The sequence below is a fragment of the Engystomops pustulosus genome, chromosome 1, assembly GCF_040894005.1.
Source record: "Engystomops pustulosus chromosome 1, aEngPut4.maternal, whole genome shotgun sequence".
NCBI classification, from domain to species: domain Eukaryota; kingdom Metazoa; phylum Chordata; class Amphibia; order Anura; family Leptodactylidae; genus Engystomops; species Engystomops pustulosus.
Window position 1 is genome coordinate 67,789,433 of NC_092411.1, and position 15,652 is coordinate 67,805,084.

The 15,652-nt window shown below is 41.7% G+C and overlaps 1 protein-coding gene across 1 annotated transcript in view; it reads left to right on the top strand.

Annotated features, from left to right (window-relative positions):
- Positions 1–488: 488 nt before the first annotated feature.
- Positions 489–15,652, top strand: part of LOC140122334 (aldehyde dehydrogenase, mitochondrial-like) — a 30,654-nt gene continuing 15,490 nt past the window's right edge. The window contains exons 1-2 of the mRNA XM_072143092.1: positions 489–740; positions 12,777–12,881. Coding sequence (XP_071999193.1) covers positions 612–740; positions 12,777–12,881 — 234 coding nt within the window. The 5' untranslated portion in view covers positions 489–611. The remainder of the gene's footprint in view (positions 741–12,776; positions 12,882–15,652) is intronic.

Here is a 15,652-nt window from a genome sequence, read left to right on the forward strand (position 1 = left end):
GAGGATATTCATCAAAGGATGCAGCCACAGTCAGATTTTCAGATGCGGTTATTGATTCCCAAACCAGGAACGGAGTAAAAGTCGTAGGAGTAGTAGAACCTATCAATTATCTGTCGCAGCCCATTATCAGTATAAGGTGGGAAACTAAAGAGGTTCCTTGGACATCGCAATATTAATATGACATAAGAAACCCCTAATACAGATCACATTGTAAAGGTAACCGATCATAAACACCTGAGATGGAAGTAGTACGGCTGAGCGGTGTATGCTGACTATCATACAAATACACACTCCGGTACCGCATCCTCCTCCCGTGCCCTGCTTGCTGTGCCCCCTGCGCTAGTCGTGCATGGACCCGCCCACATCTTCTAGCAGCTACTCTCTGTACAGGCGGGCGGTTTCTCCTTCCTATTGGTCGCTCTCCCGTGTACTGTCCCCTTATTGGTCGTTTATTTAAGCTCCTCCTGAACATGACAGGGGGCGTGGTCTGAGCTTACAGAAACACCCCAGTTAAAGTTTACAGAAGTTCTTCTCCCCTTGTTGTGCAGTGGAGCGGCCGGGCTGCAGCGGGTTTATTCCGGACACACAGTGTACAAGTCATCGGCTGTACCATGCTGCGAGCTGTGCTGGGGAGAGTCTGCTCCAGGGTGACCCAGGTGCCTGTAGCCGTCCAGGTCGCCAGGTTTTCTGCAGCTGCCATTCCTGCCCCCAACCCAAAGCCAGATGTTCCCTACACCCAGGTAATGACCCCAAGATGTGCTGTTGGTGGTCGCGCTGAAGGGGGGGGGGGGGGGGGAGATCGGTGCGATATCATAGTGTGAAGATCCGATCTGTGATGCAATGTTAGTAGACGCAGCCTTGTGCACAAGCCCATTATTTCCCCTGGACTTCCTGATCTATGGTATGGGGAAGCTCTGTGTATGTCACACCTGTAGTCCTCTGTGGCTGCTCCCTGTGGTGTCATGCCCACAAGCATTTTGGCATTTAAAAAAAAAATCTTCTTATTTATAACTATGAACATTATAACTTGTTGTTCCCAACCAATGTAAAGGGTGTGTTCCTATGGTGCAGATTCTATGCATATTCTGGATCAGTGAGGAAAACCACATGAGGCTGCAATGAGGAGTTTATTATAGTAATCCTCAGGCTGAATTCACATTAGCATTTTCACTGCAGTTTTAAAATGAGATCAGATCACGCAGAACACCTCCAATGGAATGGACCCAGAAGAGATCAGGAAGGGATCCAGCACTCGGACAAAGAAGCCACAGGGCTTATGACTAAGAATTTATTAAAATAAATATAACAATACATCCCCTATATTACATTTATATGCATGGCAGGAGATGTATTGTTATGCCTGATGAAGGTGCATGTACTGAGCCGAAACGCGTCACAGATTTTTTTTTTTTTTTTTTAATAAATTCTTAGTCATAAACCCCGTGGCTCTTTGGAAGGTTCTTTGTCTGAGAGCCGGATCCCTTCCTGATCTCTTCTCTGTCCATTCCATTATTATCCTGCCCTCTGGAACGGGAGATGCCGTTGCCTTGGGAAGCTACCGGCTGCCACCCCACGACCTCATATAAGTGTATTACTTGACGCAAGAAGGCGTGGAGCTGTCTACCTTGTATGCTATATTATGTCTGAAACCTATTACACTAGGTCCACACTTTTTGTCTCCCCTTTTATTCCTCCTGTTTCCTGGAGACGTTCCATCAACACACAGGGGTCCTAAATCAGAACACATCCAATGAAAGCGTATGTGTTTTCGCCAAAATGTGTGCGATTTCCATCCAAGCCTATGCAGTGCATTTGAAATTTGAATGAAGTGTCTGGTTTTACCATTTTTGAATTTTTTTCTTGGTTCATAGATAAGGCCGTCTGCACACAAGGCGTGTTACACATAGATTTTTTGCTGAAGAAAATCCACAATGTAATACGGTACCAATGTAGTGTGTAGAGTTTATCAAAATCTGGTACCCAGAAAGAACTGCTTCCAAAATAATTCCTGCCTGACTAGGATATTTTAAAACTCTAACACTTTATTTCTTCTTTACAAGCAGAAGTGTGGCATCATAAACAAAACATGTTGGCTGAGTTCTGATGCTTAATATCCACGGTCATTCTTCGTGTGCATATGAACGAGAGCCCTTATTTGAACCATGAAATGTGGTTCGCAGGATAGTCACATATTATGGGGCAAACTGTGCTCAGGGTGCAGGCATCATAGATTATTATGGGGTGGATTGGGCTGAAATCTGTGTATAATTTTTTTCATTTCTAAGATGTAGAAAGCAAACTACGGTATTATGTGATGTATCGTAATGTGGAACAATTCCAGGTACTCTGGCGCTAAAGGCAAAATAAATAAAAAATGTAATTTAATCTTTGAGCACAATGCTTCTTAGGTGGTGCTATATACTGAATGCCAAGTGGAATTGTAATATAATCGAAGTTGCTAGTTGATAGGTAATTAGCTGACAGTATGAGCTTCCATCACAGTATAAAATGCTGCAGATTTTCTTTTGCTTTGAAAAAGGTGCAATTTGCAATTACCGTATATACTCGTGTATAAGCCGAGTTTTTCAGCACAAAAAATGTGCTGAAAACCCTAATCTCGGCTTATACACGAGTTAATTAAAAAAAAAAACATGAGTTAATAAAAAAAAAAAGAAAAATTAATACTCACCCTCCGGCTCCCGGTCCTCGGCGGCAGCTCCTGGTCCTCGGCGGCAGCTCCCGATCCTCTGCGGCGGCTTCTCTCTTCGATCTTCACGTGCCGGCAGTCGCGTCTATGCGACTTGCCGGCGGGCGCACAATATGATGTAGCGGTGTCGCCGCTGATGACGTCATCAGCGGCGACACCGCCGCATCGCACTGTGCGCCCGCTGGCAAGTCGCATGGACGCGACTGCCGGCACGTGAAGATCGAAGAGAGAAGCCGCCACAATGGATCGGGAGCTGCCGCCGAGGACCGGGAGCCGCCGCCGAGGACCAGGAGCCGCCGCCAAGGACCGGGAGCCGCCACTTCAAATCAAAGGTGAGTATCGTCGGAGGGTGAGTATTAAGTTTATTTTTTTATTATACTGAGGGCAGGCTGTATACTTTTTGGGGCAGGCTGTATACTTTTTGGGGCAGGCTGTATACTTTTTGGGGGCAGGCTGTATACTTCATGGGGGCAGGCTGTATACTTCATGGGGGCAGGCTGTATACTTCATGGGGGCAGGCTGTATACTTCATGGGGGCAGGCTGTATACTTCATGGGGGCAGGCTGTATACTTCATTGGGGCAGGCTGTATACTTCATTGGGGCAGGCTGTATACTTCATTGGGGCAGGCTGTATACTTCATTGGGGCAGGCTGTATACTTCATGGGGGCAGGCTGTATACTTCATGGGGGCAGGCTGTATACTTCATGGGGGCAGGCTGTATACTTCATGGGGGCAGGCTGATTGTATACTACTTGGGACAGGCTGTATACTACAGGGGGCTAGCTGGCTGTATACTACACCCTCGGCTTATACTCGAGTCAATAGGTTTTCCCATTTTTTTGTGGTAAAATTAGGGGTCTCGGCTTATACTCGGGTCGGCTTATGCTCGAGTATATACGGTAATAAATTATTTTTTCAATAAATGCAGTTAAAAACAAAGCTAGTGCCGCACAGGATAGAAAAAAAGAGGGTGAAATACCTATATGCGTCGGCCCCCTGGTCTTCATGGTTAATGATCCCATGGAAACCCACGATAGAGTGTTCCTACTAGCATTAATGGACCTTGAGGACTCACACGTTCCACAAACCAACCCAGAAACCGATACGGTTTTCAAGGGAGGTAATAAGTCCACTTTCAACCCCCCATTACCCCCAGGCGGTGCACTTGACCAATTTCAGAAAAGGGTTTTACAGTGTTTAAAAGCACTTATATATCAAAAAGACCCAGATAATATTACCAATGAAGAAAAAACTGCTTTAAAATGGTTAAAAAAACAACGACGACCTAATAATAAAAAAAGCTGATAAAGGCGGTAACGCCGTTGTCATGACCCGTGAGTACTATAAAGCAGAAGCTTATAGACAACTCGACAATCCCAACGTTTATCAGAGATTACCTGTAGACCCCACTCCTAAAATTAGGAGTCAACTTCACTCCCTCCTTAGAACAGGTATACAGAACGACATACAGGCGGTCCCCTACTTAAGGACACCCAACTTACAGACAACCCATAGTTACAGACAGACCCCTCTGCCCACTGTGACCTCTGGTGAAGCTCTCTGGATGCTTAAAAATAGTCCCAGACTGCAATAATCAGCTTAAAATTGTATGCAATGAAGCTTTATTGATAATTCTTGGTCCTATTACAGCAAAAAAATTTTAAACTCCAATTGTCACTGGGGCAAAAAAAAAAAATTGTCGGGAACTACAATGATAAAATATACAGTTTCGACTTACATACAAATTCAACTTAAGAACAAACCTACAGTCCCTATCTTGTATGTAACCCGGGGACTGCCTGTACTTGGTAAGACACTAGCGGTAAAGCTACTACCCAATCATCCTCAAAAACCGGGCTGGTATTTCCTGCTGAAAATACATAAAACACTACAGTCCCCACCCGGATGTCCAATAGTGGCAGGAGTCGGTTCTGTAACAGAGTCCCTGTCCAAGTATGTCGATTGGATCTTGCGCCCAGTTTTGCAAGAGATCCCCACATACTTGAAGGACACTAACGACTTTCTTCTCAATCTAAAGAATGCTCCCTGGCAAGACGGCTTTAAAATTGCCACTATCGACGTCGAAAGCCTTTACACCAGAATCCCCCACAGACTAGGTCTAGAAGCTGTTAAGAAAGTACTTAATAATTATAATATAAACAGCACCCTTGTTGAATTCATCTGTAATGCGGTTCAATTTATTCTCACCAACAATACCTTTAAGTTTGAGAATTCATGGTTTAAACAGCTAGATGGTACAGCCATGGGTACCCCCATGGCCTGCACATATACGAATATATTCTTAGCTGTATTCGAAGACAAATATATTTTTACAGAAAGGAATCAGTTTGCCAAGTACATACACTCGTTTCTAAGGTATGGGGATGACATTTTCGGCATTTGGTCAGGTACCACAGAACAATTCCAAGATTTTATGTCCTACATAAATACTAACTCTATGAATATGTTTTTTACATCCCAGAAACACAATGCGAATTTCTTGATGTACTGGTGCAAATAGAGAATTCATCCCTCATTACTTCAGTTTACAAAAAAAAATACAGCTACTAATAGCTTGTTGCACTACAGCAGTTATCACCCAGCACATACAAAACTAGCAGTACCATACGGGCAATTCATCCGTCTAAAACGAGTCAATAGTGAGGAGGAGACGTTTAACCCCTTAAGGACGCAGGGTTTTTCGCCTCATTTCTCGCTCTCCAACTTCAAAAATCCATAACTTTTTCATTTTTCCGTGTACAGACCTGTGTGAGGGCTTATTTTGTGCGTAACAAATTTTACTTTCCCGTAATGTTATTTATTTTAACATGCCGTGTACTGCGAAGCTGAAAAAAAATTCCAAATGTGGAAAAATTGAAAAAAAAACGCACGTGCGTCACGTTCTTGTGGGCTCAGTTTTTACGACTTTCACTCTTCGCTCCAAATAACACGCCTACTTTATTCTTTGGTTCGGTGCGATCGCGGTGATACCAAATTTATACAGGTTTTATTGTGTTTTAATACATTTTCAAAAATTAAACGAATGTGTACAAAAAAGAAAAAAAATTTTTTGCCATCTTCTGACGCTAATAACTTTTTCATACTTTGGCGCACGGAAATGTGTGAGGGGTAATTTTTTGCGAAATGAGGCGACGTTTTCATTGCTACCGTTTTGAGGTCTGTGCGACATTTTGATCATTTTTTATTTCATTTTTTATGTTATGTAAAAAGGTGTAAAAGTCGCATTTCGGACATTTGGGCGCCATTTCCCGCCTCGGAGGTCACCGCCGGCCGTAACCGTTTTTATATTTTGATAGATCGGGCATTTTGGGACGCGGCGATACCTAATATGTCTGTGATTTTTACTGTTTGTTATGTTTTATATCCGTTCTAGGGAAAGGGGGGTGATTTGAACTTTTAATATTTTATTAATTTTTTTTATTTTTTAAACTTTTTTTTTTCTTTTTTTTTTCACTATCTTTTAGACCATCTAGGGTACATTAACCCTAGATGGTCAGATCGCTGCTACCATATACTGCAATACTTCTGTATTGCAATATATGGCATTTTTGCAGCACATTCATTACAATGAGCCACTGGCTCATTGTAACGAATATGCAGCTGCCAGATAGCCTCGTGTCAAGAGAAGACACGAGGCTACCATGGCAACTGATCGCCACCCCCCGATGACGTTCGGGGGCGTGGCGATCAAAAAAAAGATGGCGGCGCCCACGCGCCGCCGTCTTTTAAACGCCGCCTGCGACTTTGCAGGCGGCGTTTAGGGGGTTAATAGCCGCGATCGGTGCAAGCACCGACCGCGGTTATTAGCGGTGGGGGTTTTATGCATTTTGCAAAAACCCCCACCTTTGTATGAAGAGGACTCAGCCCGTGAGCCCTCTTCATACACTCCTTATACCTCTGCGCCGTAGAGCTACGGCGCAGAGCGTTAAGGAGTTAATAGACATGCCGAGGAATTAAAACAAAGATTATTAAAAAGAGGTTATCCCCCTCAACTGATTGATAAAGCCTATCAAAAAGCCTCCACACAAAAGAGAAGTGACCTTCTCCACTCTAGATGGAAGAATAATAGGGAACACAAAGGAGAGAAACGTTTTACTTTCACCTTTGACTATAGTCCGATGGCCCAAAAGAATGTGATATACAAAAACTGGTATATGTTGGCAGAAGATCCCCTCCTTAAAGAACTAACCACCGCACCACCTTTAGTATCTTTTAGAAGGAGCAAAAGTGTAAAAGATCTCATAGTACGGAGCCGTTTACCCCCAATAGAGAGCAACTGGCTCAATAGAATGATCCCTGTAGGAAATTACTGCTGCGGTCAATGCAAGCATTGTCAGCAAAATGTTAAAAACAAATATTTGTGTATAGGAGGGGTTAATGTTTCGATACGCCAATTTTTTTCATGGAAATCACAATTCGTTGTCTATGTTATCTTTTGCCCATGTGGCCACTTCTACATAGGGAAAACTATTAGACCCCTGTATGTGAGATTTAGCGAACACTGATATTCGATAAAAAGTGGAAAAGGTGCACCAAGGTTAATAGAACATGTTAACAACCTGCACGGAGGAGATACACTCCATTTTGGAGGCATCGGAGGGGATCGCCACAGAACACTGTTGAGAAAAGAAGCTCACAGGATCATTGAGACCAAAGCGATGGGCCCGTTAGGACTCAACGACAAGAACGATATGGGGGTCTTTCTGTAAGGTCTAAAGTACGTACAGCTGCCAGGATCTTTAATATATGGTTTATCTTCTTGTTTATAGCTATTAAGTAACATTGATGAAGCCAGTGGCTCTGCTCCAATCGATTCTCCTTACTCCCATTATATGTAGACAGGCCATGATCCAATACGAGCAATAAGAGTAGTCCTTTTTAATAATGTTCTATTAGTACTGGTTTTAAACTTGCACGTGTGTTAAAAAATCACTGTTTTATGTATCACTTTGACGACGAATAGTATGTATACGTCATTTCCGCTATGAAGCATAGCGTCTAGGGTTGCTAGGCTACTGGAGCAGTGACGCCCCGCCGGCTCAATTAATAGCCAGGTGGGAACGCCATTTCTCCAGAGGCTAGAGAAAGCGCCGGACAGCGCGAAACGGCTGTCGCCTTTGTATGTACCCCTGCTCCCCTCTTTACCCCATGTTGGTATATATTTTACCTCGCATGACATAAAGAAGATACAGTTTTCTGGGTGAGTGCCGCTGTTTTTTGCTTTACTGCACTGCCTATGTCTATGAACGCTGAGCACCACCCAGACTCGTCTTCCATCAAGTCACCTCTGAATCAACGGTTACACCAGGAGAGTACAGACAGTGCCCCTTTTTTATTCATATCTTCGTATTGAATTGGTAATAAAACCGGAACAATTGTAAGGTAAATACTATATTAAGAACACTTTTCTCCTTTTTTGAGGATTTTGCCATGGACTTTTTGCATTTTTTTTAATAGCAGACCTGCTGCTATCAGTGTCCACGGAGTGTCACATGTACATGGGAGTCGACAGTCTTCCCCTGTTTTCCTTCCCACCACATACACACACGTCCCTGCAGATATCTGACAACCTTCTTTTCTCTTTGTAGTCACATTATTAAATCATAAGGGTTTTGGGGATTAAGACGTTCACTACAGTCTGTGGAGAAAGTGCTGTAAATTCATAAATGAGGGTCACTTGGCTCTGCTGGATGTAGCATTTGTATCTGTGTTTAATACATTTATGACATATTCCGTAGATTGGATATGTCTCAAATATTTAAGATGGGGGGGCCATTTAAAGGCGTACAAATAGCCTGTAAACCGATGGCATATTGCTAGGTTGGACATGTTGTCATTTCATGATCTGTGGTAAAAGTACAAACTCTGGAACCTGTGGCTTCAAAATGAAAGGGACAATCTACAGTTATGACTCGGCTTTCTCTCCATGGTTTCTCCCTACACTATGGTGGTGCACAGGACTTGTTTCCTATAAAGCATCAGGTGGTTTGTAAGCTTTGAAGACATTTCTAGCTTATGGTTACATGTTGCTAATGTAATGTTGCCAAATGACGCACTAAATTATATTTATTTAACCCATCATCAGGAAATATCTTACTTTTTGAATAAAGCCATTGATTATATATACATGCATACAGTCATGTTCTGGGAGCACACCGGTGACCTTTTACCTAAACCAGACCTGATCTTTTCTAGTTATTCTGTCCTTTGCATTTGAACTTTGCCTTTCTTTTTCTCTCTAGTTGTTTATCCCAGATTGTAATGAGACCGGTTTTTACACTTGTGTGTATTAGGCCTTGTAGAAAGCAGCTACCTATGGATATGTTTACATGGTTCCAATGCAGGCCATACACATTGCTAATTGTGCATGCTGAATCTCAAAGGAAATTTGCCACTTGCTTTGATGCATTATGAGCCTAACATACTGTAACCCCTTAAGGACGTAGTCCCTTTTTTTTTTTTTTTTTTTTTTCCCCCTCACATAATTTATTTTAGTGGTAAGTTTAGTATTTATTTATGAATACGGTTTTCAATTAAATTTAAAATATTTAGCATTAAAACCATTCTACATAATCAACCCATTTTCTAATGTGCACCCCTCAAACTATCAGAAACAGCATTTAGAAAGAAATGGAGTTGAAATTTAGAATGGTCAAACTTTGTCGGTAATACGTTCATTTAGCCCTAAAACATACACATTTCCACATGCATAGGCTGACACTGTGCCTTTAAGATTATGACATAGGTACGGCGCGGGGAGTCTGATCGTGGGGCAGAGACCCCTGGCAGGCGAGTTAAATGCTGCGGTTTCACGCTGACCTTGGCATCGTAGCCCACTCCTACCATAGGTGTTACTCGGGGAAGTCAGCGGTAGATTATCCGACTTCCGATGCCAGCTCGGCTCTGGCGAGGAACCGGCATCGGCTCAGTGATTTACTAGTACTAGGAGCCTGCGCAGTCCTGAATTTTATAGTTGTTTGTTTGAGCACAACCACTCAGTTCAGGGATTAAACAAGATATGTTTCTGCATCAGTGTAGCTACAGCATTCTTAAGGTATGTTTGGTTCGCAATGCATAAAAACAAATGGTAGATTTGCTTTTAAAGGTGTTGTACCAAGTTTGATTTGGTATCCTTTCAACAGGATGGAGGGTAAAAAAAATTGATTGGTAAAGGTCCGACTGCTGAGGCCCCAATTGATCATGGGAATAGTCATCCATTCTCAATACATGACAGACTGGCAGGTCAAGTATGCGTTCTGCCTCTCCATTCATAACTCTAGGAGAGCCCTAGAAAATTGGAGAGCCCTGCTATCTGGCATCTCCAGTACTCTTCTGGATTGAGAGTGTCAAAGATATCTCCGCACCAGGTTCGGCAATTTTCAGCACTGAATGGAGAGGCAGGATGCATGCTCTATCATTTTGTTAGAACAGGATTCCTATTGTCTTAATCGATGGGGGCTCTACTGCTCAGACGTGTACAAGTCCGATTGTTATCCTCTATCTACAGGTTATTGGTACAGTCCTTTATAGAAAATTCTCTTGATGAACACTCACACCTTTAGTGGTGTATTACAAAGAGTGACAGGTTCTTTGGATTTCGTGTTATAGAACAAGAAAAATTACACAGTCAACAATATTTAAAAAGGTTTATTGCAGTACATAAAGAGTTAAATAAAATGTAATACTCACAACACTGTCAACTTTCATTGATGAGCTCCGGCACACAAATCTTCACAGGCTTATCAACTTACAACACTGTCCAGCATCATTGATGACCTTCCGGCAGGTAGGGATCTTCACGGACTATCACCAAGCAGTAGAATGACAGGTATTGACAGGTAACATCAAGTTTGTTCTCCAGGCGTCCCACAGAGATACAAACTGCAACAGTATATAGCTAGCTTTCAAATCTGTTCTGTTCTAATCTGTAAGTCTGCCGCTAGGTGATAGTACGGAAGTTTTATACCCCATGTCTGTGCGTCACCAAACTATATGGAAAAACATATGTATGCACATGTTTTCTCTCATTATTCTCCTAATGGTATAGTTTCCCATGAAAGTGGCCAGTTTTCATTGGAAAGCATCCAAGGAGATGAGCGCATCCCAAAAGATAGGCGCATCCCAGCAGGTGTGTAATGCCTAACAGAGTGGCAAATAAGGATAAGAATATGTCAAACTTAATGAGAATAAAAATGTCAAATATAATGAGGATCCAAATATGTTGGTTTGGGTTCATTCACAGTTGAAATAAGGTTACATGAACTGTCTTTTATAGAGAAGACATGTTTTATCTCGACTCCATTTTGGTTTTCCATTACAAGTAGACATAAGGCAAATATTCAAGTTTCTATACAACTCCCTTGTATCTCTTTAAAGCCCCAGAACATTTTTGGACTATTTAGAACTAAATATTTTTAGTTTTCTATTTAGTTTATTCAAAGGCTTTTCCTATGGTGCTTGATTTTTAAAACTTTTTATTACCTGGTACAAAATACCTTGATTATATTAAGATGATCTATAAGCAAACAACTTTTTTTCCTAACAAATATTTATCCTATTTACCTAAGATTTGCCTGAACTCTGCCAAGCTTATGTAGCAATCCGAATTTCAAGGCTAGATCTGAGCTCTATGAAAGTTCATTTTGCTAAGCTGATGTGAAACCTTTCTCTCTGCTCGGTACTGGAAAATATATTTTAATGGTGTCCACATTTGAGTATTTGCTGGACTAAACTGTTATTACAAATGTATACTAGATCTCTAGTTGGATAATATCCCTCCCGTTTGCACTTTCTTGAGCTACCATGATAATTTTTGTAATATGAGGATAAGCCTATTGTCAGGATCAGTGGATCCTCTGGACCACCGCGGGAGATGGAACTAGCCGACACCTGGGACCGGAGCCCAAGCGGCACCTGGTTTTCACCAGAGCCCCCCGCAAAGCGGGTTGGACTTGCTGCGGCAGGATACCACTAGGTCGTTCCACAGGTGCGACCAGCCCGCGGTGGCAGCCGAGGTCGAGGTACCTTAGCGGATGACAGTCTCGTAGTCAGGTCCAGGCACAGGGTCAGGGCAGGCGGCAGAGATGCAACGTGAAGTCCAAGTCCAAGGTCAGCAACGGGAGGTCCAGGCAGGTGGGAGCGGGAACACAGCAACACGGAGGAACTCGGGTAACACAGGACTCAGGAGCGGGAACACGCAGGGATAATCGCTTGGAAACTTTCTCTAAGGCTATGAGGCACAAAGTTCCGGCAAGGGTTACAGGAAGAGGCAGGCTTATGAAGAATTGGGCAATATGGCCAGCGCCAATTAATGGTGCGCTGGCCCTTTAAATTTGGAGAAGGTGCCACGCGCGTCCCCGACTGCTAGGGGAGGGGAGCGAGCCGGGACGAGTGAGATGCGCTGGCGGGGGCAGGGCGGCACGGGTGAGCCTGTGACCCGCGATGTGGGTCGCGGGACCACCCGTGACGCCCATGTTCAGTTTGCAGGATAATCCAGTGTATTTAGCATGGTACTTTGGTCACCATTCACATTTATGTTGTGGCATTTTAAATGCTAAAATATGTAATTTTTGGAATTCTCTATGGATACTTTTTCGTTCTTGGTCACATGGAGAATGGTCTTGTATCCTAGATCTATGCATATTATTACCTTAAAATGTTCTTCTCCCTGCAGGGAACTGGAAAATATATTTTAATGGTGTCCACATTTCTGGCAATTCCCGCAATCTAGCTTTAATCACCTATTTTGTGTACAGGAGATGTGCTTCTGCCTGGAATAGTGCCTATAAAATTTCTACAACTAGTATTCAAGAATGTAACAATTTGAGAGTATTTTATGTACTGTATTGCACAATGACAATTTTATTACCATGAGAAGTTACATTTTTACTGGCTTATGTCCATTTGAGACCAGACCCTTCTGCACTGATGTCTGGACAATATCATAGTGCATAGGAACACCCCACAGTAACCAGTTAATAGCTGTTTGAAATAAAATATCTGATTTTGGATACTTTGTAAAGCGTTAAAATGATTTCTCTTTTCAGCTCTTCATTAACAATGAATTCCAAGATGCAGTCAGCAAGAAGAGTTTCCCTACCATTAATCCTTCCACTGGAGAGGTCATCTGTCATGTTGCAGAGGCAGATAAAGTAAGTAATACATGCAGATTGCTAATCATTGTTGGTGTTACATGAGACCTCAAGCTTTTCTTTATGTACAGATTCCTGGGCTTTTGGCATATACAGATACTGTTGTGCAATATTTTTGGCGTTTGATGCTACAGTAGAAGACTGATATCTTGCAGCAAAAGTTGTTATAAATTGTTTAATTGCATATTCATCCAACTTACTCCAAATGACTCCACTGTACAAATGCAGTATAGGCTTGCCCTAATGTGCATGGTCTCCTGAAAAATACACTGTAGCAGCTCGTCTTCGTTGAGAACAAGTATGTTGGACCTTGATGTCACAGGATGAGATGGGTTTTATTTTATCTGTTGGATTGCGAAATGCTTCAATACACATTGCACTTGTGTGACATCGCATGACCTCGTTTTCTAGATTTCTGCTTGCTGTCATTATAGGAATCTTGGAATTAATACAGAAAGTATCTCTTTTCATTATATAAACAACATTTGCTGAAACTAGAAAACCCCTACACATACACAATGCTTTTGGCAATGGTTGGTGTAACAATCCCCCTGCCCCCTTGTGAGACACTTACACATTTGACCTCCACCTTCCAACTGTATGCCTGCACTGATAACCCTTATGAAGCATTTTGTTATATAAAGTAGGTACAGTTTTGTTTGTGCATTTGCGAAGCACATGCTTCATATTAACTGTGTCGCTATCTCTTAGCTATTTGGGTAGCTGCCAATTAGTCTGGCATAGTTTATAAACCGTCAGGGTAATTGTAACCAATAGTATTCACTGTGCAAACATATTGTCGAGACTTGATATAAGCTCCTTTTTGCAAAACCATAAATTGGAGGTCATGTAAGACCGGTTAAACTATACTTGATAATCCATGGCAAATCGGTCTGAAGCAACACTTTTTTGGCCATTGTAGTAATTTATAAGGTTGTGAAATTTACAGATCAGTTGCATCACTCTGCAATAGTTTGAAGGTGATCCAGGATGGAATTGCCCAACATCTTTGCTCTCCACACGCTTAGTTCATGAATTTGTGTTCACATAGAATATTATTAAAAAGGTTAAGCCTTCTATGCATCTCAAGCTAAAATAAATCTTCTATTCAATTCCAGTGTAACCCAGTTTAATGTCTGTGAATGTAGCATGCTGCACTTCACTACAAGCCTTCTTTACACCCTAATAAATGATACCACCTCCTGCGTCAGATTAAGTCTAAACTGCTTTGTGTCTCTGCCTTCCATCTGGTCTAGGTGAAAAGATTACAAATGCATCTTTTGCTAATTTTGTTTTCCACTGCTATTTAAAGAGCTTCTAATACCAGATTACCTTGATAGTTAAACAGAAGAGCAAGAATGGAACCCATCACCATAATTTACCCCACATGCATATTCCAGTACTATGCCAGTCCATTTGTGTATTTCATATTACTGTAACACTCCAGACACCTGCTGTCTGAAAGGGAGTCCTTGCATTATACTTGTGATAGAAGGCCTCCCTTCTACTTGTACTGTTTGGGCCATGGAATCAGAACAGCACACGGTTCCATTAACAGCCTGAGCATGTTCCTGTGCATCCGTCCTTATCGTTATGCTTTGCATCACTATGGGATTCAGCAGGAGATGCAGAGAACACCTGGCAATGGCTACCATTTTTTCTAAGTGCAGGTGCTAAACTTCCTAGAATTTACAGGTTCTACAAATAAGTATGTCAACCCATCCAAACAATGTGAAAATGTGAAGCCGTAATGGGAAAAACAAACCTACAGCAATATCCTACAAGTAGTCCCCATCCCCACCTTTCCCAGTATTGAGAAGGTTTCCAGTGCAAGAACCGCACTGAAATTAAATTGTACATATGGCAAGGTAAAATAAATTTGGCCTTTTTGGTTTTTAAGGAACTGTCAGCTCTCTAGCTACAAGGTCGTTTGTTTAGTTTATATGTGGCCAAAGTGCCATGTATCTTGGTTTAAATGAAAATAAATTTTACTTAATATGCAAATTACCATTTTGGGCAAGGTATCATGTGCTCTTGTTTCACTGAGAGACCAAGACTATGTGCAGCAAAAAAGTTGTCTCTCTACGCACTGGAAACGGGCAAATGGTAATAACACCCTTGAGTATATGTTGGATAAAAGAGGGGGCCACTTTGTTTGCATTGATCCTATTTACCGTTGCCAATGAAACAAACTTTTTATTTTTTATTTATTTTTTTCCCTCCAGCACTTGTTCAGCAATGTTAAACATTTTTCACACCATTTTATTAATGTCTGAATAAAAGTATTTTTTATCCAATTTCTACTTCAGTGCTGAAAGGACACAAATTTTCTAGGAAAACTTACACTACGATGTTAGGTCATTTGCGTCGCAGCGCATTTGTTCATATTTTGCTACCAGCCTTCAAAAAGCGATACCTTTCATTTTTTTTCGTGTACATTGTCCCTTCAGTGACGTTAATTATTATTCCATGCCGCGTACTGGGAAGCTGAAAGAAAAATCCAAAATGTGGTTAAAAAAAACGCATTGTCACTTTTTGTCACAAATGATATGTCTACCTTATTCTTTGTTTCTGAACGATCACGGTGATAACAAATTTATATGGGTTTTATTGTGTTTTACATTTATAAAATTAAATGAATTGGAAAAAAAAATTATTTGCTTCAGAATCTTCTGACCCTAATAACTTTTTCATTGTTATGGAGATGTGCAAGATGTAATTTTTTTTCCCAAGTTCTCATTGCTACCATTTGAGGACTGTGCCCCCTTTAA